The sequence below is a fragment of the Colobus angolensis genome, unplaced genomic scaffold, assembly GCF_000951035.1.
Source record: "Colobus angolensis palliatus isolate OR3802 unplaced genomic scaffold, Cang.pa_1.0 Scaffold73, whole genome shotgun sequence".
Classification (NCBI taxonomy): domain Eukaryota; kingdom Metazoa; phylum Chordata; class Mammalia; order Primates; family Cercopithecidae; genus Colobus; species Colobus angolensis.
Window position 1 is genome coordinate 12,243,500 of NW_012121043.1, and position 26,069 is coordinate 12,269,568.

Here is a 26,069-nt window from a genome sequence, read left to right on the forward strand (position 1 = left end):
TGGTCTCGATCTCCTGACCTCGTGATCCACCCGTCTCGGCCTCCCAAAGTGCTGGGATTACAGGCTTGAGCCACCGCGCCCGGCCTCTTTCTTATGTTTAAATCAAGGAGCCCTTGTCATTGTGGTATTCACAGAAGATGTTTTCCTGCGTAAGGAGTTTACTAGCCTCATAGTTCAGAAACCTAGCAGTTCTAATTATGGGGATTTTTGTACCCACAAAAATGGAAGATTGTGTCTGTCCATGAAGAGTTTAGGGTATTTCCTTCATTTTGAATTCTGCTGATTATAGAAGAAAATTGATTAGTTTTTAAATACTAATTCTTCACATAATTGATGATCATTAATAAGTTTTTGTATTAAGCTGTTTTCCTCTTTCCCGGCTAAGTCTGGATCCTGCCATCTACCACCCCTTTCATTTATTTTCCTTGTTGTGCTCTGTCATGTTTCACAATACCCTTTTAAACTGTGGAGACAAGTACTCCATTCAGGAGCACACAAGGGCCTAACCTATGCCAAGAATAGAGGACAGTTAGAAATGACTCTCGATAGTGTGATTTGTAGAGTCCCCCGAATCCCAAGGCAAGGGTCTGTGGAACCTGCTCAGGGCAGGTGTTTCTGTGGTATTTGCTGCCGGTGTGCGTCAGCAGATGTGGCAGGAGGAGTAAATAGCCACGTGCCGTTGGGGTGAGTCTGGGTTTCTCCAGCTTTCAGGGACTTCTAAAAAGTGAGCCTGGTTGCGGCTTCTACAATGCAGTAATCCTGGCCCTTCTCTGAAGGTCCTTTGAAGCATTGCTCTTGGAATCACTTACGGGTTGCTAATCACCTCAGCCTTTCCACCCTCCCTTGCCTTACATCCATGAATCTCAGGTGTTCGTAGGGCTTGGAGAAGGTACTGGCACACCTCAAGGGGTGCAGGGAGTATTTTTGTTTGCTGCTAGAGAACCTCTCAGTGGTGGCATGAATGAGTTCCCAGGTTATTTGCTTCCCTTTGGGCAGGGTGCCCGGTTCTGGTTTCTGACTGATGTTATTTTTGTCTCATAGGGTGGCACCTGTGGAAATGAAACGGAGAAATAAGATCCAGCCTTGTTTATCAAAGCCAGCTTTTGCCTCTCTGCTGAGGTAAAAATACACCAAAAAGACCTGTGGCATACAAAATATTCCAAATGTGTTTGTAATCATTTTCCACACTTGTTTCTTTTTTTTAATGCAAATCTTAGCAGTATAAAGTGGACACCCCATATTTAAGGAAGAGTTTGAATATCCTGTCTCTTTTTGTGCTTTTAGTCAGAACTCTGCATATATTTTAAGAAAAGGCATTGAGGAACTCAATCAAACCAGTATTCTTTTCACACAGGTGAGGCTAGAGAGGTCTGTTTGTGTTTGACTATAAAAAAGCGAATTGTTCTTTAGGGTTTCATTTTTCCCCCTGGTTGCTCCCATGTTATTTTCCACCCTTATTATTTTGTGGCTTCTCCTTCCTTGCCTAGTCTAGGTTAAACTTTTGGAGTAGCAGTTTTCCCTTTTATTAACTTTTAATGAACTACATAGAGTGCAGATAATGAGTACATAAAATGTAAATGATTATTGATTGTGGCTCTTCGGCTTTGTAAAGAATTTACTTTTCTCTCCACATATGTTCTTTTCCTCTGTCACCTTGACTTTGACAGATTGCTGGTCAAAATGCTCTAGATAACAAGAAATAAAAGTCTGTTCTAGGCATGTTTAATTGGGTAAAACAGGCACAATCTGTTCAGCATTTTTTCTATGAAGTATTAAGAATTCATTTTTTCCCTGTTGTCTTTTATTACTGATTTTTAACTCTTTGGGCTACAGATCCCTTTACAATCAATCAACTCTCTGGAAAACTGCAAATACATAAGACTTTTTGTATATGATTCCAAATGTGCTATGGCTGCTTGTAGTCTTTCCAGGGGTGTGCGTCCAGTGAGGACCACTACAAAACTGGAATAGTGTTTTAAAACTTTTTTGAACATGACCCATAGGAAGAAATACATTTTACTTGGGACATAGTGCAAACACATATTTATAATAAGAAAAAAAGAATTTTTACCTTTACTACTCCAGATATACTGTGTTCTGCCCCATTCACTTTTTAAAAAGATGCTGATCATGACTCACAAAATTGATTTTATGAGCCACATATGGGTTGCAGACCACAGGTTAAAATGCTACTCTAGGATTAAGGTACTCCATAAGTTTAGTGAAAAAAGATAATCTTTTCCTTTCTGAGAAAACCCAAAAGGGTTAAGGTATTTATGCAAGATTATCCAGCAGGTATGTAAGCCTACAGTGTAAGTGACAAGTAGATTTGTGTTTGTCATGTGGACAGTTCTTTGAGGGCAGTCCCCTAGAGTGTACTTGAGGCCACTTTCTCAGAAACAGAAAAGCCAGCAGCAATTTGGAGAAGCTCTTCTGGGAAACCTGGAACTTTTATCTTCAGGGTTATAAAGAGAATATCTCTCCTTATAATTAGGCTTGGGTGTGGATTTCAGCTTTTTCATTTATGGGTTAGTGACCCCAGACTTGTCACAGCTGACACAACTTCACATATATGGTACTTTTAAATTTAGAAATAGCTTAGCATCAGTACTTTTATAATATTACTTTGTTTTTTCCTATGTATGGCTATTATTTTATCACTTGCTGTTGGTTTGTTTTTAAGTTTTATTTTTACTTCCTGAGTTGTAACATAATTTTCATCTTAGTAGCTGCAAAGTGTTTTCATTTCAGTTGTGTAGTTCCATTGAATACCCCATTCTATGTAATATTTCACAGTTTAACGTTATTTTTAAAAATTAAAATTATACGTTTTTCATATAGCCAGTATAACGATATGAATTATATGCTATAGTTATTTTTAGTTTTGATTTTAAAAGCTTGCAAATATAGTAGGTATTTGGCAAAATCATTCTTTATCCTTTCCTTCCAGGTTTCATCAGTTTCACCCTTTTCTGTGTGCAGCTGATTTTAGAAAGATTGCTTCCTTGTATGGTAGCGATAAGTTTGATTTGCCCTATGGGATGAGAACATCAGGTCAGTAGTAGTATTCTTACCTGGTTCTGTTAAGTTTGACTGGTGTTTGATGAGAATGGCATGTTAATATAATTTTATTCTTTCTGCTTCCTAATAATTTCCAATGGATATGATTTTGGGATGAAATGAAATGAATTACATTTTAAAATATAAATTCCCACTCCTTTTGAGGCAGTATAGAACCAAAGAATAACAGGGGTGGATTTGTTGTCATTGTTGAGAAACTACTTTTTACATTTGCTCTGCCAGCATGTATCCATGTAAGTTCTGGTGCCTTAACTTTATTCTGATTTAGAATTAGCAGGAAAACCTGAGGGTTAGCTTCCTTCCTAGCTTCCCATGGCTTCTTTTTACCTGTGAGTTTTATTTCATCGGCATTTCTTATCTCCTTAAGCAGTCTTTTAATTTAACCAGTGGATATTTTATTTTTGTTAAGAGATAATGATTCCATCTTCTAATGATAAAACACTTCCCCTTCTGCTTGTTGATAAGTGATTGGCCTATATAGCATTAAGTTCTAGATTTTTAAGGGATCATAAAAGCCCAAGGTGATGAGCCTACAACATTGTGAGTCAGATTTTGCTTATTCAACTGATCCTGTGAGGGCGGGGGTTGTCTTTTTTGTTTTATTTTGTGTTTTAAAACTATTTTGCAGAGAATTTGAAAATTTAATTGGGTTAAACTTACTATTTCTATTCTAACCTCAATTTCAGAATCGTGCTATTTTAAAATTATATGATTGTTTTTCAGATTAAATGTGTTGTTTTTTGGGGAGGTTTTGGAAAGTGTCTTGAGAACATTTACCATTTTGAATGGGAGTAGTGCTGGCTAATTGCAGTTGTATCATTAATTTTTCACAGAATAAATCAATGAGGCCATGCTAGTTGGAAATGGGTTTGCGGGGGAGGGAGTAAGGTGGTTTACTAAGTACTAAAAAGACATGATTATCCTTTTATTCATAACACTCCATTTGTTTTCTAGCGGAATATTTTCGACTTGCTCTTTCAAAACTGCAGAGTTGTGATCTCTTTGATGAGTTTGACAAGTGAGTTTATTTCCTTGCTTCTAGTCTGGCTTTTAGCTTCAGCTAAACTGGTTCAAAATATACACCCTAAGAAATGTAAGATGTATTTACTCAGGAAAATTTAATAGCTTTTCTGTATAACCAAAATTTCTAGTAGTAATTTGACACTTAAAAACCTACAAAATTAATTTAGATGCTGCATAACTGGTTGGCTCAAAAGTTTGCAGAGTCTTGATGATGATCAACACTGGTCCTAAATCAGGACATTTTCAACCTACATTCATTTTTTTCTAAGTTGTTCCTACTTAAGAATTAGTTCACCCCCTGCTAATCAGCTCATGGCCTCCCTTTACAGGCTGTTTCCCATACTTTGCCATGTATCCTCCAAACTACTGATGAGATTCTTTCTGTTCCACTTGTTAAGGAGATTATTAGATTTTGGGAGCAGCTCTCTGCTTTTTTAATCAGAATTGTATTTGAAGGACAAATATACTTGCTTTGATGTTTTCTGACTACGAAAGTAATTTAGCTTTTAGACAATTTTGTCATTAAATTAATCCCATATAAATTGAATTGCCAAAAATAGACTTCTTCACTGTTGGGCTTATTTTACAGAGGTAGGTTTATTTCACAAAGTTTCAAGCCACACTTTAGAATTTGGCCAGGGTGCCAGTGTGATAATGTGGGTAATCTACAGATGTCAGGCCTCCATTAAAAAGGAAAATGGCAGAAATTACCCTCTTGCCCAAGAGAATAGGCAGAGAGTGGGGTGCAGAGAGTGGGGGTAGTGGGTGGAGGTCTGAAAGTGGAGATAGAGTTTACTGTAAGAGCAGTGTTAGATTTTGTCCAGGTTTATCTCATTTTTCTCTGTTGGAGACCAAGATGCTTGAAGTGTGTATTTGTGTAATATGTTTTGGTTCATTTCAGTTTTTTATAATTTCAAACTATGCCATCAACCTAATCAATTTTAATTTTGATTGCATATCAACAGAAACCATAAATTTTTTCAACCCCCAAATTTATAGAGCTCTGATTTGTAGAATATTGTTTTTTGCAGACCTTTCACATATGTGCTTTATGTTGATTCTCTCTAATTCTGTAAGTTTCTGGAGAAACTGAGGCTAGGCACACAGTTTGTTACACTTGGTAAATGCCAGACCCAGGATGTGAACCTAGATAGTTCTAACTCCAGTGCCTGGATGTCTGAGTTAAGAGTAATAAAGGTGGCCAGATGTTGTGGCTGATGCCTGAAATCCCCCAGCACTTTGGGAGGCTGAGGCAGGCAGATCATGAGGTCAGGAGTTCAAGACCAGCCTGGCCAACACAGTGAAACCCAGTCTCTACTAAAAATACAAAAATTAGCTGGGCATGGTGGCGCATGCCTGTAGTCCCAGCTACCTGGGAGGCTGAGGCAGGAGAATTGCTTGAACCGGGGAGGTGGAGGTTGCAGTGAGCTGAGATCTACCACTGTACTCCAGCTTGGGTGGCAGAGTGAGACTTTGTCTCAAAAAAAAACAAACAAAAAAAAGAGATAATTGTGAGTCCTTAAATGTTTGCAGCAATTATCTGCAAATATTATATATAGATGCTTGACTCTAAATGCAAGCTACTGTCAGGACTCTGGAGGATATATGACTAGAAGTTTTGTTCTTGCCTAGTTTTTATCTAAGAACTGGACTGTGCTTTATTTAGCTGCTTTCACAGCCCCTTGTCCCACAGGCGTTCATCTGTTTGTGTATGCCTCCATCAGGCTAATTTTTCTCTTCTTGCTGACTTGGTCTTGCTGTTTCCTGCCGCTTTTCTCCTGTAGCCAGAATCTCCCCACCCCCTACCATCATGCTAAGTTCATTTGTTAGCATTACCTTTGTTGGGAGAGAAGTAGGGTGTAGTTGGTGAGGAGGGATTGAAAATCATGCTGACGAGTTGATGGGTGCAGCACACCAACATGGCACAAGTATACATATGTAACAAACCTGCACGTTATGCACATGTACCCTAGAACTTAAAGTATAATAAAAAAAAAACAAGAAAAGAAAATCATGCTGACTGCAGAAGTCCTAATAGTCTGAAGTTGCCAAGAGTCTGAAGTGAAGTAAATGTATAGTCAGACTCTAGATAAAGAGTGAGTGACAAATATCCCCGTAGGATCTCCGCAGAGAGAGCGCAGTGACACATGTTTTGTAACAGCACAGATGTTCAGGTAGCATTGCTGAGTTGCGTGTTTGACCTGGGCAAACCTTAGAGTATTTCGAAAATAGATAGGAATATATTTACGACACTATTATCTTCTATTTGCATAGCGCTTTTCAGAGGGGTTCACCTGTTAAATTTGGCCTATATTTTAAGTGAGTCATTCTACCTTTATCATGTGCCCAGGGTACAACACATAGAAAAAAACAAGCCAGGCTATGCCTGAGCCATACATTTAAACTCCGGAAAGGCAAAATGGACTGAATTGCCTGAATGCTGCCTCTGAGTCAACTTCGTTCCCCAAGTGACCTTATGTTCCTCATTTCTCTTCTCAGCCTGGCAATAAAGCTCTAGAAGAAAGATGTCTGAGAACAGTCTTTCTTTCTCAGGCAGAGAATTTAGACTGCCCTTGGCAGGAGAGTCCTCCCTGAGCCCCTGGCTTGTGGATTTGTGAGCTGGGTCCACACGTCCAAGGAGGAAGGTATTGATATTTAGGCTGGCTTGCCCTTCATCGTGGGTCTGTAGGTCAGAGAGGAGGAGCTGAGGTAGAGAGGGATTACTTTCAAGTTACTTTCCTCCTTTTTCTGCTTTCTTTACTGATGTTTATATAATTGCTGGCCTTGCTCTGTGCTTATTTTTTTCCTACCTGTGCTCTGGGAGGTGCTTGATATATTTTGAGTTGTAACAGCTAAGCACTTTTTTTTTTCCCTTACTTTTTATTCTCCTTCCATCTTCTCTGTCCCTTCTAGAAAGGCTCAGATGTTGTTGTTGTTGTTGTTTCAAATCTAAATCCTTTAAGATTCTACCAGACATAAGTTGTAGTTTTGTCAGATATCTTGTCCAGCATGTATGATGCCCTCAGCTGGGATAGATTCCACTGTGAAAGGGAAAACTCAAAATACCAGTTGTGATTGTAGGAAGGAAGTTTTCCTTTTGTTCAGTTTTCGTGTAAATGAACTCTGTGGGTAAACTTTCCGGGGCTGGTTCTGTGAGCATCAGGGACCAAGGCTGCTTCTCTATCTTGACACCACCATTCCTAACTATATGACTTGTTCCTTCTGGTCCGGTATGATGGCTGGAGTTCCATCAATCACGCCTACCTCCCTGCCAGCCAGCAGGAGGAAAGGGCGAAGGGCATACCCCAACCCTTTGAGACATGCCTTCTTCTTTAAGGACATCTCCCAGAAATCGTATGTTACACTTCCTTACCTCCAATGATGTGCTGGAACCAGTTGGTGCCAACTTGTGAGAGCTGTATCTCTTCCTATTCAGCTCCATGTTTAGTGCCATCAAGCTTGAAATACCCAAGGTGAGAGTAACCATACCATGGGAATTGGCAAACATTACAAATCAGGGCTTTACCCATTCATACTCTTCCCCCACCCCAGAACCGATTGTTAAACATTGACTAGCAACCACCGTTTGCATCCCATTGGATAGGACTCCATCACAAGGCCACCCCTAGCTGAGATGTGGACCGGAAAATGTAGTTTGTATTCCAGGTGAGTGTGTGCTCACCTTTAAAAACAAACGTGATTTTAACAGATGAAAGAAACAAGATTGTTGGGGAACAAATAGCTGTCTTTACTAATATTCTGCATCATTTCGCTGGTCCCCATCTGTTTTCGTGCCTGGTCACTTTCAAGATTCTGAAGTCAAATATATGGCCCTGCTGTCTAACAACCAATCTCAGTACATCTTTTTTTATCTGCTGCTGCTACTGATTTCTCATGGACACAGGCTCTTCTCTTTATTCTCCAAAGCACAGCCAACATAAGGCGACTAAGTTTAACAAACTTCACTGAAGACTGAGGATTTTTTAAGAGAATTGCAACACAGAAAAGGAATACTAAAAATGTGCCCATATTCCAAGACCCTAATGCTTCCTGGCTGTCCATGTAGCTCCTTAGCACCAGCCTGCCCCCTAGCCCTAAGGATGATTGCTTCCTCCCCAGTGGAAGTGCATCCTCACACAGCTAGAAATAGCAGCAACCCTAAATTACCAAATCTCAACTCCCACTTAAAATGCACAGACAAGCTCCCCATCCCCAACCACCACCATTGCCTTCTGAAAGCATGCCAAGTTTTATGAAGAATGCTTTAGTCCTGCAGCACAGGTAGTTACATAGTAACTACACATAAATATCTTACCTAACAAAAGCACCTGTGTCAAGTCAGTTGCGTGCTACATGGATAAAGACTTGTAAAAGCTGCCTGTTACTCTCTCAAGCAGCATCCATTATGTCAGTATCAGCAAAGCTGGGGTAGATCGGCCACCAGCCAGGCCGGGAGCATGCCCTTAGAAAACTGAAAAAGCAATTAGACATTTGTGGTGTATTTATTAAAAAGAGTCCTCACTCTATAAGGAATATCAATATCTGCATCCCTGCTTTAGACATTCTGCTGTTTTGCAGAGTTTCTTTACATTGCAGGAGAGCTTGAAGATGAGGGGAAGTTGCGATTCTACATCAACAGAGTGAATCATATGTGGTGAATATGCAGAAGCAGCCCCTGCCTGCTTTCTAGCATCTGCTGTGGTCCGATGTTGGGTAAAGATACAGAAGTCTCAGTACTTCTGTCGAAGAAAGTGGTCACTTCCATTGGAGAGTAACATACAAGACCTAAGTGATTTCCTTACTTCACAAAACAGCAAACTGAGATCAGAGAGGTCAGGTTACCAGACTGAAGTCCTAAGAGGTGCCAAGCGGAGGAGCCAGAACTAGCAACCAGGTCTCCAGCTACAGTTCCTTGTGTAGTTTGAGGATCTTCTGGCTGCAGGTAATAGTCTTCGCTAGGAGTGATTTAAACTAAGTGGACATTTATTATCTCCTGTATTGCATAGACATGTGGATTCAGGTCTGCGTATTTGTGGTTCCAGCTTGCAGTGTGGGGTTGCTTATGGCTGTACAGACTGTGGATTGCACAACTCCAGGGAGGACCGATTCATTCATATAGTTATCTGAATGGTGCTGACGTTGGACTGTGTACACCTTGCACATATGTTTGGAGTGGCCCTGGTTGGGCGAGTGAATTAGTGGCTCAGTAATGTCAAGACTCCAGGGTAGTTTTTCTGTGGCTGTCTTTTTCTCTGATGTGTAGCTGCTCTTTTTGTTATCACATGTCAACGTCTAAGCGGAAAGGAAGAAGTGAGTAATGCAGTATCCTGTTCACATGATTCTTTTGGCAGCAGCAGAATCTCTTCCCAAAGCACCTAATAGACTTCCCTAATATCTTATTGCCCAGGGATGGGTCACATGGCTATGTCTAGATGAAACATTGGCAGAGGCAATGAGCTCACTATTGTAGGCTTAGGAAAGCAGGGATCTGCTAGCAAGGCACATGGGGTAATGGGTGTTGGGAATGTGACCAGCATGATTTGCCATAGACTGTTACACTGAAGGTAGAGTCATGTGTTTTAATGTACATGGCGGTATTGAACGAAAAATGCATGTTAAAAAGCATTTGTAAAAGAAAACACATCATAGATCATTTGAAATGGGCAACTCAAGTTTGCTTGCTCTGTATTGATTGTGTTTGATGTTCCCCTCTGCATAAGGTAATGACTTTTCCGGCTTTTGCCTGACTTTATGAGAGACACGCCTTTCACCTGGGGGAAGTGTAATCTCTTACTACCACTGCTTTAGCAGCTTTCCAGATTTTCCATTAACAGGTTCAGGAACCCTGGAATTACTTTGTTTTCTGGGTAAGCAGTTTAGAGCATATGCATTTCCCTACTTGTTTCCAGGGTGGTTGGAGGAGTTAAAGGTAATTGCTTCTCCAGACACAAAGTAGGGAAATAACCTCCGCATACTTAATGTAACAACCAAACTGAATTGTAACATGCACAGCCTGTGGCAGGAAGTGTTTTAGATGGGACCATACAGAGATATAAATGATACTATTCTTTCCTCTAGGGACTCACAATTTACTGCAGCTATTTCTACATGAAAGTTATGTTAATTAAATATGTGAAGTTGTACAGTCACCCAAAGGACACTGAAAGTCATTGTTCCACATATAAAAAGGCAGAGGAAGCCAGGATCACAAGCCAAATGGATGAAGTCAAGGAGAGAATGAATCAGTCCTTTCAGAGTATGGGGTACTTGCTAGGGAGCGAGGGAAGCAGTGAGTAATGAGGAGTGTGATTCAGACAGCTGATCTGTACCATTCCATACTTCCCAGAGCCGTGGTGGTGCTATGAATACTAGCTGTAGATAAGGTGTTATTGCCAAAGACTAGTCCTAGAGATGCCCTCAAAAGAGTTTCTACGTGATTCTCAGAAAAATGCGTAAATCTTTGCAGTATCCTTTACCAGGGGGAAAAGTGGACTTTCATTGATAAGGTTTCCTTTCAAAAGCATTGGTATGATTTCCTATGGTAAAGGCCCTTCTCTCTTTCTGCTTGTCCCCTATAAGCTGAGAGGAAAAAAAAAATAGAAAGTGAAACTCCTAAAAATATGGTGAAGTAGAGCTGTAAAGAATCTTTGGAATGGGTGTTCTGAATGAGGCAATGTCTATGTTATTTCTTCCTGTTTTTTAAAAGTCCTTGAACTTCTGGGACCATAAGTAGGAGAGGCTGAGTGTGAGGAATTGCCCTGCAGAAGAGATCTGCCTGAAACCCCCAGATCCCTCTTTTTTCTTGGCTTGTAGGGTATGTGGGGGGAGGTCCAGGACCTTGAGTCTGAGTGATGACCAGTGACATGGCACATGTATATGACAGATGGTGGCTACTCTTACTGTGATACTCTTTGGGCCACACATTATCTAGGGCTTGATGACCATCTGTATCTCAGTGTGATAGAGTGGAACTTCTGTAAGCACTAAGATCTAAGCTATGAGTTCATTGTTGAGCAATGTTATAGAACTGACCGCGTCTAAGACTGAGCTGAGACAATCCCATTACTGGGTATACACCCAAAAGATTATAAATCATTATACTATAAAGACACATGCACACATATGTTTATTGTAGCACTATTCATAATAGCAAAGACTTGGAACCAACCCAAATGCCCATCAATGATAGACTGAATAAAGAAAATGCAGCACATAGACAACATGGAATGTTATGCAGCCGTGAAAAAGAATGAGTTCATGTCCTTTGCAGGGACATGGATGAAGCTGGAAACCATCATTCTCAGCAAACTAACACAGGAACAGAAAACCAAACACTGCCTGTTCTCACTCATAAGTGGGAGGTGAACAATGAGAACACATGAACACAGGGAGGGAAACAGCACACAGTGGGGCCTGTCGCGGGGTTGGGGACTAGGGGAGGGGGATAGCGTTAGGAGAAATACCTAATGTAGATGACGTGTTGATGGGTGCAGCAAACCACCGTGGCACTTGTATACTTATGTAACAAACCTGCACGTTCTGCACATGTATCCCCGAACTTAGAATATATAAATATAAAATAGACGGAGCTGAGTAGCCTTTCCAGGGTCATCTTTAGAGATTTGGCTTGTGGGTCAGGAGTCTTTTGCAGAAGATAGGAGCCCTGGTGTTATGCTGGTGGCTTGTTGGCCTTTGCCCCTGCATGTTCTGTGTAGTTGGAGTCAGGTAGCCCAGTGTCAGACTGGGAACTCCAGGCCAGCATGGATGCAGGGAGGCACCTGGGCTCAGGGCAAGGCAGCCCCTTCTCTTGACAGAAGACTGGCCTATAGCCTTCATCGGAGGGAGAGGATTAGACTAGATACCATCTATAGATGTTCACCCTCTACTCCTACACAGGTTATCTCATGGGAACAGTTGTTATTTCGATCCTGTCTGTTCTTAGCCATGCCTTCCCCAGTGCCCAGCCTTGCTTAGCATTCCTAGTGGAGATGGAGCCAGCTTTAGGAGGTGTAGCCTCTGATCTGAATTAAACTGACCCTGAGGTTACGGAAAGGGCAAGCAAGCTGTGAGCGTGAGAATTGCCCCCTGCTATAGCGCATTCGTGGGATGATTTGGGGAGGATAATGGCAATAATACCCTGAGAGGAAAGGGTTTTGAATATTCAGCAGCTCCCATCTCAGCCAGACTACATGGCCCCACAGCAGAGAGCCTTTGATAAAGTTGGCTTTCTAGAGTAGGGATTGAGGTCAAACTTGCTTGTAAAAGCATCTAGAGTTATGTTACTTTCTTATTTAGCAACAAACAGAGAGCCCAGGACCATGAGGCTTCCGCCTGCGGGACAGCAAGGACCTCCAGCAGCCTCTCAGCTGTTTTCCCAGTCACTTTCAGAAGCAAGGCTGCTATAGCTCATTGATGTATGAAAGATGTAATTACAGCCATTGATAGGGAAAATATTGGCAATATGATGCACTTGGAAGCTCAGAAAAAAATCAAAGGCCGCACAGACAACATGACTGTCACAGTAGCCAGATCTGAACATAAAATCTAGTCCCTTCTGGTGACGGAGGAGAGGAAGTGTCATCCATACAAGACGAATTTACACTCTGACCCCCAGGAGGTCCGGCACATAGGAAGTACCTGCAATCCAAATACCATGCTCTTTACTGCCTCTCCTGCTTCCAGCACTTTCCCTGGGGTCATCCAAACCAGTAGAGCAACCCGGCTGGCCTCTCTTCTGAAAACATCTCCAACTTCAACAACACCTTGAGATAACATACTGCTAGTATTTCAAAAACTGCTGCCAGCAGGGAGGAGGCCAATGGCGTGCCCATAGATCATGTTCAGCCTCCAAGTGGCCTCATCATCAATGAAGAATCTGAAATTTACAAGATGCTTCAGGAGAAACAGGAGTTGAATGAACCCCTGAAACAGTCCACCTCTTTCCTGATTTTGCAGGAAATCCTGGAGTCTGAGATAAAAGGGCATCTCAGCAACCCTCATGATTCAGAAGTGTTAAGACTCCCGACCCCGAAGTGGCTGCATCAATTGGAAATGCTGAGAATGTGCCCGTGTGTGACAAATGCGGTCCTGGCATTGTAGGCGTGTTTGTAAAGCTGTGGAGACCATCGTCCCCTCCCTGAATGTTACTTGTGCACCGATTGTGGCACTCACTCAAAAAAGAAGGGCTTTTTTTTTTTTTTTCTTTTCTCCATCAAATCTACTGGGAAGAGCATGCCCAGGAGCAAGTCAGACCACCTGAGGGTATGATGTGGTCATCATGTTCCCCAAGTGATCCAGCAGACCCGCACTGACCACTGTTCTCCAGCCAGCCTCTGCTGCAGCTTGTTCTCTAAATGTTCTGGCCTTGTCTCTTGAAAGTTCTGTACTTACCTTTTTTTTCCCCCTTACCTTGGTTTTATCCCTGCTCATTGAACCTTGAGTCCCCTGTCTTGGGTAACTGACTCACACTGACTATGTGGTGCCCGCCCACTTTTACAATGAATGGCAAATTGTTTTTGTTTGGCGTCCCCTTGCCGGCAACACTATGTACCTTCCTCCCCTCAGTTCTTCTCTGCTGCAAATGGACATCAGCCACATTTGAACCAAATCAAATATGTCTGACATTGATTTCATTTTTGCTCAATCTATAGACTCCCAGAAAAAAGAAATAAAGAAATGATGAAAACAAAGAGAATTTAAATGAACAAATAGACCTTTCTGGAGCCCACTGTGACATGAGACGTGTCCACAGTGCAAGGTTTTAGGCACACACTAAAGGAGCATCTGCTGGATAGTCCTCCCCGCCCCCAAGTCCTTAAAAACCTGTGCCACTGGTGCTTATTTTTCTTGACTGATTAGGTAGACACTGATTTACGCATGACTCTTTAATATTTGAGAGCCTAGAGCTTCCAATTAAAATATGCTAAAAGTATTTTTTAAATGTTACAGTGTTAAACCTTATAATCAGATGAACTGTACTACTCAAAAAAGGTAAATTTAATGAATATAGGAGTGTGTACATCATTTCCTATTTACCTGACAAAGCCAATGCTTGGCTCTTTTAAACAGTTTCTGAATTCTTGCATTCTTCATGTTTCCATGTTCTACAGTGTTTGTACAGTTTGGCTACTCATTATTTCCTAAAAGCCTTAAGGTCTTGAGTTCATCTGGTCTGCCGATTTCATGGGTCTTAGGGAAACCGTGTTCTCTTTAGATTTTCCATGCCATGAGGGCCCTGGAAGGACAGCCTCAACAACTTTCCCTTCTGTAGTTTTGTTCCTAGAGGGCAAGGACACGTTCTATTTTGTCATTTCTCCAGGCCTGCCTGGGTGGGGGTAAGAGCTGGGAGACAGATGGACCAGCAACATGGAGTTCCCCTTTGTGTTCTACTTTAAAGCTCTTTGCCAGGAACACCGCATGAACTTTTAGTTTGTATTAGTTAAGCTCCAAGGACCAGTCCATGTTGGGGAAATTGAAGTGAGCATGGGCAGGGTACACAAAACTGCACTTTTCGCACCAGATTCCAAACTGTCCATCCACATTTATGCAGCAGAGAGCCAGAGGTAGTATATTTGAGGAGTGGGTGATGCTGGCAAAAAATGTAGACCTACATAATGTAAAACACACATGCAGAGTCCTATATGGAGGGGCGTTTCAGTCTCAAGTTCTGGATCCACATGCTAGTTCCACTTTGGAGTATGACTTTAAAATGTTACATAATAGATTTCTGAACCTCCTTCTTCATTTGTATAATGGGAATATCAGGCTTACTTATCTCAGTAGGTGGCTATGAGAATCAAATGAGAGAACGTGTATGGGCTGATACTAGTTGCGTACAATGATATGCTCTTCCTATAGAATGTTACTCATTGAATCTTGTATCTTTTAAATACAGCTGTAGACTTCTAAGTCGCGGTTGGTTCTTTTTCTACTTGCGCAACAAGCGGAATGTGGCACTGGGTTTCTGACAGTACGCGTGGATTCTTGGAACCGGTTTTGTAAAAGATGGCTCAATCTCTCACTTGTCCATCTGTCCAACAGCATACCCTGTAAAAAGTGTGTGGTGGTTGGTAATGGAGGAGTTTTGAAGAATAAGACATTAGGAGAAAAAATCGACTCCTATGATGTAATAATAAGGTAAATATATTTTCTATTTGCTACCCTAGAATTGTTTCAAAAGAATATGGTTTCTTACCTTAATACAGCTGTGTTTTAAAAGGAAGGGGAGATGTTTCCATTTGTTAGTGTGTTTTATTGCACAATCTTCTCTCTTGGTTGTTGGCTAGAGTTAGGCCTAGATTTCAGGCTACTCATTTAGCAAATATTTGTTAAGTTTCCTTAGTATGCCAGCATGCTTCTAGCCACAGGAGAGATAGCAGTGGATAAGAGCAATGTTTGTGCTCCCTGTGGAGGGAAGAAAACGAGTAATTAAATATATAAAAATTATAAATGCCATACATAATTTAAAAAGGATATCATAGAGAATCTTTGAATGGCTCCTTTGTAATGATTGACCACTTTGAGAAAGAGACATCTAAGCAGGGCCCAAGTGACCACGCAGCAATAGCCACACGAAGATTATGGTGGAGCAGTCCAGGCAGAAAGGATGTTTGCTGCAGGGCCGCAGGAGGAGATGATCCTGAGTTTGAGAGGAGCAGCACAAAAAACCCAGTGAGGCTGGAAAGTAGCAGGCAGGGGGAGAGTGGTGCAATTGGAAGCTGAAGCGGTGAGCAAAGATCAGGCTGCAGAGGACTTTGTAAGCTAGGATTAGAAACTTGGATTTTAAGTACGACAGGAAGCTTTTTAAGGGTTTTAAGCAAGAGAACAATGCAATCTGGTCATCTCTTAAATATTCTGGCTGTGGCATGGACAATGGAATGTGAGGGACAAGGGTGGAAATGAAGAGGCCAATTAGGTTGCTGCATTCGGGTATAATATGATGGTGGCTTGGGACAGGATTGTCATAGGAGAGGAAGAGATGTGGACTGACTGCAGATGTGTTTTAGACATCGAGTTTTCAGGATTTGTTGTGGTATTAGATGTGAAGAGTAATGAGAATAAAGAAATCAAGGATGCCTCCTACTCTGTTTTCAGCTTAGGAGATTGACTGGAGAGTGGTATAGGAGCAGGTTTAGAGGAAAGGCAGGATATGAACATGTTAGATTTGAGATGCTTATTAGATTTGCAGTGGGTAAGTTGAGTAGGCAGTTGGATAAACAGGTTAAAATCTTGATGGTGTGTGGCCTATAAGCTGTATTTAAACTACGGACTGGGTGAGATTTCTCAAGGAGAGACTGAGAGAGAGAGAAGAGAGTGAGGACTGAGCCTTGGAGAACTTAAAGTGTAGAGGTTGAGCAAAGAAAAAGGAATGTGTAAAGGAGATGAAGAGGATCCACCAGTGAGGTAAGAAGAAAATCAGGAGAAAGTGATCACAGAAGCCAAGAGAGCAAAGTGTTTCAGGACAGAAGGAGTGACCAACTGTGTCCCAGTGCTGGTGAGAGGTCATGCAAGATAAGGACAGAGTGGTGACCATTGGACTGGTGACCTGAAGCTCATTGACACTCCTGACAAAAGCAGGCTTTGAGGCATGATGTGGCAAGAAGTCCAGCTGGAATAGGTTGAAGAGGGAATGCAGAGAATGTACCCCTGAATGTACAGATGAAAATGTAGAGAAACCAATATAGTCCAAAAATGTTGCTTCAAAGAGGAGTTGAGAAATCAGATGGCAGTTAGAGATGGTTATGCAGTCAGGGGAGATTTTTTTTGCTTTCTTCTTTTGAAAAGATGGGAGGCTCTATAGCATATTGGTTAACTGGTGAGATGAGAAAGAGATTGGTCTGGTAAAAGAGAGGGGAGGGGGTTCAGAATAGAAGTGTGGTTAATGTTTTCTAAGGGAAAGGAGAGCCAGAATTGTGGTTACAACTACCAAGAGTCCCTCTGATGTGGTGAGGGGAAAATACGGCCCTTTCTATCTCTATTTTTTTAGTGAAAGGTTGAGATAAGGTCATCATCTGGGATGTGTGTGTGTGTGTGTGTGTGTGTGTGTGTTAGGAGTAGCTATGAATAGTTTAAAGAATGGCAGAGTTAGCATACTGAGGCAATACATTAGGATGGTTTGGCAGTATTGGGGGTTTTGTGGGGTTACAAGCTGCCTAGGGTTTCTGCATGGTGAGGTCACCTTATTTTCTGTTTACTATCCATTTTGAGGAAGCTGTGATAATTTACCTACAAAACAATTTTGAAGCAATCACAGGTTTCTCTACCCGTAATTGTCTAAATCTGATAATTTAGAGCCACAGGAAGCCCTTACAGGAAAATGCCATGGGTACAATATTTTGAAAGTCATCTCAAGTGTTATTAAGTCTGTTCGTCTTATATTACATAGAGTCAGTGGCAAAGGGCAAAGAGTATTTATCCTCCTTGGGGACACTGTTTTGGAAACAGCATTTCTTTTTTTATAGCATTCCTTCATCATGTGTGCATAAATAGTGCATGTCCAACCTTGGCTTTCAGCATACACAAATCCAACAGTAGATCCTTTGTGGTTCTTTAGTTTACTCTAGCAATAGACATTCATTTGGTTGTGCTTGAATATAATATAGCAAATTTATATTGTTAACTTTATTTCCGAGTACAACAATTTTGATGGGTCTTTAAACCAACTTAAATGTGATTCTTCTTACCGGTTAGTCACCCACATCCATGTGCTATATGACTGTGTGGCTTTGAGCAAGTAATTTTCTCTCCAGGGGTTTGTCCTCCAAGGTTTCTTTCAACTCTGGTATCCTGGGGCTCTGTGTTCCCATTTATTTTATTTAGTCTTCAGTTCCCCTGGAGGGAAGACTGAATTATCATTGGCTCCACAATTAATTTTCAAATACAAATGAGTATTTCTGCCTTTGATCAACCAATTATTTAATGAAAAGGAATGATCTTCTTGGCCATTATGTGTGAAAGATTGATCTATTGCTTCGTGGCTTCAGAGTGCAGGATAAAAGGCTGATGTTTGTCCAACTCTGAAACCTCTGAGAACTGTGATGGAAATGGCGCATACTGCACTTGGTCTACATATCTTGTATGTTTTACTATCCACAGAATGAATAATGGTCCTGTTTTAGGACATGAAGAAGAAGTTGGGAGAAGGACAACCTTCCGACTTTTTTATCCAGAATCTGTTTTTTCAGATCCCATTCACAATGACCCTAATACGACAGTGATTCTCACTGCTTTTAAGCCACATGATTTAAGGTGGCTGTTGGAATTGTTGATGGGTGACAAAATAGTAAGTAGGCAAAACTGTTCTGCCTTCAGATTACCTTTAGTGCTTTTTTGCCTTAAAAAACAGACAGCCACACTGTTCTATTCTCTATATTCTTACTTTCAGAACACTAATGGTTTTTGGAAGAAACCAGCCTTAAACCTGATTTATAAACCTTATCAAATCCGAATATTAGATCCTTTCATTATCAGAACAGCAGCTTATGAACTGCTTCATTTTCCAAAAGTGTTTCCCAAAAATCAGGTATGTATTTATCTCTGCATGGTTTCAAACTACACATCTGGCTGAGGTAGGATAGAGGGTCCTGGGAACGCTCAAAAAAAAAAAAATCATCTCGAGATGATTTCTGAGGGTCATCTCTGAGTTAGTAAAAGTAGTTATCTGTGGATATTATCTTTATGTTTTTCATTTATGTTGCAAGGAAATATAATTTTAAGTTGGGTTTTTTTCCTGCCCTTGTAGGGCCTTCCTGGGGTCTCTTTGCGCATCCTGAAACAGTTTTTCTTTCATAACTGTCTTCAGTGTTCTGCAGTGAGGAGAGTCTGACTGGGTGGGCTGACGGGCAGGCTTGTGCTCAGAGTAGCTGGCCTGGCTTCAGGACAAGTGCATGGCTTTGCAAGCTAAAAAGAACTGTCTGAGATGCTCTGATAAAAATATCACAGGAAAGCCAGAGGAAAGGTGAGGAAGGACAATAAAGTAGTCCAGAAACATTTCTGTGGTCAGAGGAAATGTTGGCACTGAATTCTCAAGAAATGGCAGTTACAGCCATATTGAAAGAGTTCTTGAAACTTCAAATTGAAATCTCATTGACTTTCACTCCTGTTTGCCTACTTTCCCTAGAAAACAATACTCTACACCCATATGGTGGCAGATATATTTTTCACTGGGAGCTTGAGTAACTGTATAACATGATACCTTGGTTGAAATGAGTTTTTTCCCCTTTTTAAAGTAGGGAAAAATCCAAAGAAATAAATATATATCATGTATTTTCATGATGTATATTTAGCATGATAAAAATTGTGATTAAGAAATTCAAAAGTGTTATATGCTGAAAACAAATAAGTTAGTGTTGCACACTGAAAATGAAGTATTATTAAAAATCAAAAAGGAAGTCACCATTCTTTTCTCTTCCCTCTGTAACCCATGTAATCTCTCAAGCTTTTCTACCTTTTATGTGCTTCTAGACTATTTGCTATGCATTCATAAACACATACCCTTTTTGTTTGTTCAGTATAATTATGATTATACCATAGGTATTGTTATTTTCTTTTTTCCCTTTATTTAACTCTTCCCCTATTTATAGACACTCAGATATATCCAGCATTTTCTTCTCTTTAAGTAATGTAGTAGTACATGTGTTTATAGGGGTTTTCTACCCATTTGTCGGATTTCTGTAGGATAGACTACTGGAAGTGGAATGCTCAAGTCAAAAAGCATCCATGTTTTGATTTTAAAGCTGACTTCCTAATAATTTTGAGGGTAAAGGACAGCTTCTGAATGTGTTTTGTGACTTTTCAGTTCCTATCTTTCTAAGTGAAGTATGATCAGGTACATCTCTTGCTTCTTCATTTTAGGTAATATCTTTAATTCCAAAAGCACAGGAAGACCCTGAACATACTTAGTGATAACATTAGAATGAACTGTAGCTACATCAAAGTCCCATTAGGACATGGTGTCCCAGAAACCAAATGCTGTATTTCAAGAGAAGTCAGTCATGTCAAATGCTGTCCAGAGGTTGAACGTAAATAATAAACCCTGGTTTTAGAAACGTGGAGGTCATATTGGTGATATATATTGACAACAACAAAGAAGGAAAAAGCCTGCTTGAGTTAGGCTGAAGAGAACCTGGGACATGAGCAAGCAGCAATAAATCTTTAGTGGACTTTTTGCTAGAACAAGGATCAGAGAAATGAAGCAGTAGTTGGAAGATGATATAGGATTGAAGAAGCGTGTTTTGTTCTTTTTTGGTCTGTGTATATGCTGAAGGGAGTGGTTCAGCAGAAAGAAACACTGATGATGAGGGGAGAAAGTAGATAAGTACAGAAGTAAAATTGTTGAGAAGTGATATGGGATAAAATATAGACTAGTGAAAAGTTGCTGAAGTTACATCTCATCCATTATAGGAGAATAAGCACTGCAAATGTGAGTAAAGATACAGGTAAGATGGTGGATTTGGAGTTGGGATGATGAAGTCACTCTTCTGACTACTTTTGTTTCCTTAAAAAAAGAGAGATTAAATAGTCAAATTAGGAAGGAGAGTAGGGCTGTTGGAGGATACGAAGTTATAAATTCTCATCTTGGAGAGTAGGAATGGAAATTTACTAGTCAAACGTAACTGGATTGCTGGGCATACTTAATGCCTGTTTGAGAGTTGGGTCATAAATTCAACATTCAACCAGGTAAGCATATTTTTCTGTTGCCCTATTCTGTTGCTGGGGTGTGGGTACAGGGTGACTGCAGTGCTTATTCCTCTTCTAAGAGTTTTGTCAGGTGGTAATATAGGTTCTGTGAGTGATGGCTGCAGAAGAGCTGGTCTACGTAAAGGAGTGGTTATAAAGACGGATGAAGGACTCTTTTTTTTTTTTTCTGAGACGGAGTGTCGCTCTGTCGCCCAGGCTGGAGTGCAGTGCGCTATCTTGGCTCACTGCAAGTTCCGCCTCCCCGGGTTCATGCCATTCTCCTGCTTCACCCTCCGGAGTAGCTGGGACTACAGGCGCCGCCACCACGCCCGGCTAATTTTTTGTATTTTTAGTAGAGACGGGGTTTCACCGTGTTAGCCAGGATAGTCTCGATCTCCTGACCTTGTGATCCGCCCGCCTCGGCCTCCCAAACTGCTGGGATTACAGGCGTAAGCCACCGCTCCCGGCCGAAGGACTCTTAAGATGTGAAGAGAGGAAGTAGAAGACATGAAAAGGGGCAAGGAGAAGGAAAAAGTAATGGGATCACTGAGGCTGAATGACTCCTAAGTTACAGTGGTACACAGGATAAAGAAAAGTTTATGCTGAAGGCAGTTAACACTTTCAGACAAGTTTGCCTCCTGGAGTTGAGTTGATTTGATTTGATTGTGCTTCTTCGATTTTTTTTTCTTTTCCTCAAAATCATACTAAGTCATATGTAATTGCAGTGGGAACTAGAAGAAACACTTTATTGAAAGTGTTATGTAAAAAGCTTAAGATATATCTTATTTTTTGCTTTGAAGCCCATCTCAGTGAAAATTACAATTTCTGAAAGCCAAGACCCTCTTGTCAAATATCTGTCAGACTGGTTTTCAAGATATATGTAAGATAAGGAAAGAGGATGCTTGGTTTTTCTTTCTAAAAAACTAATGGTGCAGTTGAGATTGTGATATTGCTATGCATGCATTTGTAACATTTATTTTCTAATCAGATTCTATTACAATTTGTCATTGAAGTGCTTGATTAGCCTTTCCCTAGAGTTAAATGGTGAGTATAAAATATAGCTATTCGAATGCGAATTTATATGAAGTCTTTTATCATGATTCCATCCATTTGCAAATTAAGCTGTCCTTAAAATTCATACATGTGTTCAAAATTCCCAGGCTTTGCTTTTGCCGTAAAGAGCCTGACTCATCATGTTTTTGTATTTTTTAAAACAATACAGCAACATTCTCTTCCTTAAGCCTCACAGTATTCTTTCATTTGATAGTTGTCCTCTGGGCTAATACCGCAGCTATATTTTATTTTAAAGACTTCCTAAGATTTCAGTCACAGTTTATTTATTTTTTAGAGTTAAGGTATATATGCATACTCTTTGGGGCTTGAGCCTTATACGAGAGCTTAATTATTTTTTCCTTATTAAATGTTTAGAAATCCTTGTTTTATATGATTCGGCCCACCAAATATGCTTTGCAAACAAGTAGCTCCTTTTGCTTAAAAATTTTTTTTTCATTCCCTCCCCCAGAAACCTAAACACCCAACAACAGGAATTATTGCCATCACATTGGCATTTTACATATGTCACGAAGTTCACCTAGCTGGTTTTAAATACAACTTTTCTGACCTCAAGAGTCCTTTGCACTACTATGGGAATGCCACCATGTCTTTGATGAATAAGGTAATATACTTTAGGTAATATACATATGCTTTGGACTAATCCTTGAGGGATGGAAATCCCGTATTTTCTCTTCTCACACTCATTACTGAGGGACCTGGTTTTGAGTGGTTGAGGGCTTGATGGGGATTACAGGGCTACCAAGGGCTGCAGCTAGAACTCAAGTACAGGATCATTTTACTACAGCATCAAATTCCAATTTATGGGCCTCATGGTTATTGCCAAGTGTCATCAAATCCATGTAAGTGCAGAACCTTACTTTAGATGTTCTGTCCTATTTGCACTATGGAAATTCAGCCGACCTATGTTTCAGATATTACAAATTCACCTTGCATTGCTATGCTTAATTATTCTCATCTGTTTTTAAGTAGACAAGATGGTCTAGAATATTTTAACCCTACAAGAGAATCTTCATGGTCAAAAAGGTTACAAACCTTCGTACTGGATCACACTTCTCTTGAATAGGGATTAATAGTGAGGATTTGTATTTTGTTTGTTTTTTAACAATTTTGCTTTAATTTTTTTTTTTGAGACAGAGTCTGTTTCGCCCAGGCTGGAGTGTAGTGGCACGATCTCGCCTCACTGCAACCTTTGCCTGCAGGTTCAAGTGATTCTCCTGCTTCAGTCTCCCTAGTTGCTGGGATAACAGGCACCCCCTCCACCACGCCCGGCTAATTTTTTTCTTTTTTTTGTATTTTTGTAGAGACGAGTTTTTGCCATGTTGGCCCGGCTGGTCTCAAACTCCTGGCCTCATGTGATTTGCCCCTCTTAGCTTCCCAAAGTGCTGGGATTACAGGCATGAGCTGCTGTGCCTGAATAAGGATTTGTATTTTACTTGATGGGAAGGAGTTTCCTAGTTTTCTAATTCTAATGTAAATCAGTGCATCACAACTGATAGGATTAAAATGTTATCTGTATACTTTTAATATTGAAATATTACTTGATATATAGGGATATATCTCATGAAATGAGTCCCCTTGAATCATCCCACTATAATATAAGCTGAGGAAGTGGCATAAATCAGGTTAGATTTTAGTATTGTCTTTTGTCCCTCACCCTCATCCTCTGTCCCCGCCACGTAAGACAAGCACTTAAGTATTTCCAGAATTAGGTGCCCCAACAGACTTTGGATTAGGCTCACTTCTCCTCAGCCCTAAACTTTCCTGTAGCACTTGTGGTATTTCAAGTGTCATCTAAAGAGCAGAATATTAAAACAACTTCCTCAGGAAGAAAACTTAGATATTCATGTATAGAACAGTAATTTTTAACACATCTTAAACCGAACTAGGCATTATAAATTTCTTATCTCCAGGCTGATTTTTTTGTTTTTAAACTGAGTCCTAGGGACTTCTTCCATTAAAGTGAACAACTCAAAATTTTGGTCTCCAGATTTGTATTGTACCATGATTCGGTCTACCAGGGTTTGATATGAAGGAGCCTTACTTATGTGAGAGTTGAAGTGGAAAGAGTGGGCTGTAGGGAAAGCTTTTGCACAAGAACCAGCAAGGAAAGTAATTTAAAAGGCTATCAAAAGTTTAAAGTACATGCAACTTGTTACTTAACATTCGAGTTCTTCATTCAGAACTTTTTAAATAAAGTATTCCATTGGTACTGCTAACACTTTGAGATTGGGAAAGATGGTAATTGAATTTTTCTTCTTTAGAACGCGTATCACAATGTGACTGCAGAGCAGCTCTTTTTGAAGGACATTATAGAAAAAAACCTTGTAATCAACTTGACTCAAGATTGACTCTACAGACTCGGAAGATGATGCTAACAGTGTTAGTTTTATTTTTGTACTGCAATTTTTAGTTTAAAATATGTTGGATGCAGTCGTCAAATAATTATGTTTATTGTCTGTTGCTGCCTGGTGATTCATAACCACCAGCTTAATTTCTGTGAATACTGTATATTTAACTTATGGAAACCAAGAAAGGTTAAGATATCGGGAAAATAAGTTTTGATTGCATTGTTTTTAAAATAAGCTAGTTTTCTGAGGTGTTTTTACACGTCTTTTTATAGTAACTTCATCTTAGATTTCTGAAGGGATATGACTTCCTACTAAGGATTTAGTTTACCACAACAATTCTGACTGTAGTAAGACATTTTGAGAAGTATATTTGGCTACTGTAAACATGGCTCGTGGAAAATCACATGATTGTGGCTTGATGTGGCAAGCTGAAACCACTTGGCTCTGGAAATCTAAGTTCATACTGGTTCAATTAAGCTCTCCCCTGACAACCCCAGAATTAAATGAACCATGATTGTGAAGAGTGATTTGGTACAACGAAGGCAGTGTTTTTAAGTTAAAGGAAATAGGCTAAACATAAAGTTCTAGATAAGTAAATAACTAAAGAATACAGTTACTAAAGTCTGATGGCTTTGTATTATTTTAAAGAAATGAAGTTTAACTTTATACAATGAAGCTAAGCTAGGCAAGCTCAAGAAGGAAAAAAAAATCTTGAACATTTTTTTTTTTTGCCTGACTTATTCATTCAATTTTGAAGGTTTTCCACTTGAAGTAAATTAGGAAAGGTACATAAGATAACAGAACAAGTAAACACTTAAGAAAAGTCAAGCTGAGGCCGGGCATGGTGGCTCGCACCTGTAATCCTAACACTTTGGGAGGCTGAGGGAGGCAGCTGGATTGCCTGAACTCAGGAGTTCAAGACCAGACGTCTGGCCAACATGGTGAAACCTCATCTCTACTAAAATACAAAAAAATTAGCTGGGTGTTGGGAGGCTGAGGCATGAGAATTGCTTGAGCCTGGTAGGCAGAGGTTGCAGAGAGCCGAGACTGCGCCACTACACTCCAGCCTGGGTGACAGAGCGAGACTGTCTTCCAAAAAAAATAAAAAGTGAAGTTGGCATTTTTGGATTTAAATGGTAAAAAAAGAAAATCTCATTTTCCCATGATTAAAGCTAATCTTCAGATGGAAAGCTTGCCTGGCCACCTAGGGTGCACCAGAGAATCTGATCCAATGCAAGCCAGTCAAGCCTACAAATGTGGTGAGGTAGTCTCCCTTCCTGTATTTTAATAAATGTAACCAAAGGCCATCTGGAGGTGGGGGAATGAGAGGTGAAGGAACAGAACAATAGCGGTTATAAGGATGGAACTAAAAGTTGTCAGAAGAGGTAGGAGCTGAAGAAAGAATTACTCTCTTTTGAACAATAAATACAATTGGAAAACACTGGAAAACCATGGCTTGATTACTGACAACCAACCTGCCTCTCTAAAGAGGGTGTATAAAGGGTGAAATACATTAGATCGGGCTCAGAAACAGAATGCAGTACTTATAAAGCAGGATAAAGGGGAGAATAGTAGTAGCTGGTTTAACCCAGATCAGATACTAATTATGGACTATGTTCTATGAATACCAGCATATGTTTGCAGAGTGCCACAGTTTTGATTCTTCTTATAACTTTGAGGTGCAAAAGGAAGGTACCAGAACTGGAATCACATGTAATCAGTGGGACTTTCCCCTCATACCAACAGCTATAGGCTGCAGTGTGGCTGCTGAAGTTCAGTTGATATAAAGTAAATCAGGCTTCAAAAAGGATGGTGCTGTGGGTACACAAGGACATAAAGATGGGAACGACAGACACTGAGGACTGG

At 40.4% G+C, this 26,069-nt stretch overlaps 1 protein-coding gene across 5 annotated transcripts in view; it reads left to right on the plus strand.

The window, feature by feature from the left end:
- Positions 1 to 24,923, plus strand: part of ST3GAL6 (ST3 beta-galactoside alpha-2,3-sialyltransferase 6) — a 53,161-nt gene extending 28,238 nt beyond the window's left edge. For 2 of the 5 annotated variants that reach the window (XM_011927650.1, XM_011927649.1), the window contains exons 3-10: positions 1,042 to 1,119; positions 2,951 to 3,054; positions 4,036 to 4,099; positions 15,145 to 15,240; positions 18,199 to 18,385; positions 18,488 to 18,625; positions 22,304 to 22,456; positions 24,117 to 24,923. In XM_011927650.1, the coding sequence (XP_011783040.1) occupies positions 1,042 to 1,119; positions 2,951 to 3,054; positions 4,036 to 4,099; positions 15,145 to 15,240; positions 18,199 to 18,385; positions 18,488 to 18,625; positions 22,304 to 22,456; positions 24,117 to 24,203 (907 nt within the window). In that variant the 3' untranslated portion in view covers positions 24,204 to 24,923. Of the gene's footprint in view, positions 1 to 1,041; positions 1,120 to 1,284; positions 1,355 to 2,950; positions 3,055 to 4,035; positions 4,100 to 13,704; positions 13,938 to 15,144; positions 15,241 to 18,198; positions 18,386 to 18,487; positions 18,626 to 22,303; positions 22,457 to 24,116 lie in introns of those variants that run through there. The other 3 variants (XM_011927651.1, XM_011927652.1, XM_011927653.1) reach the window with 3 other exon arrangements.
- The last annotated feature ends 1,146 nt before the right edge of the window (positions 24,924 to 26,069 follow it).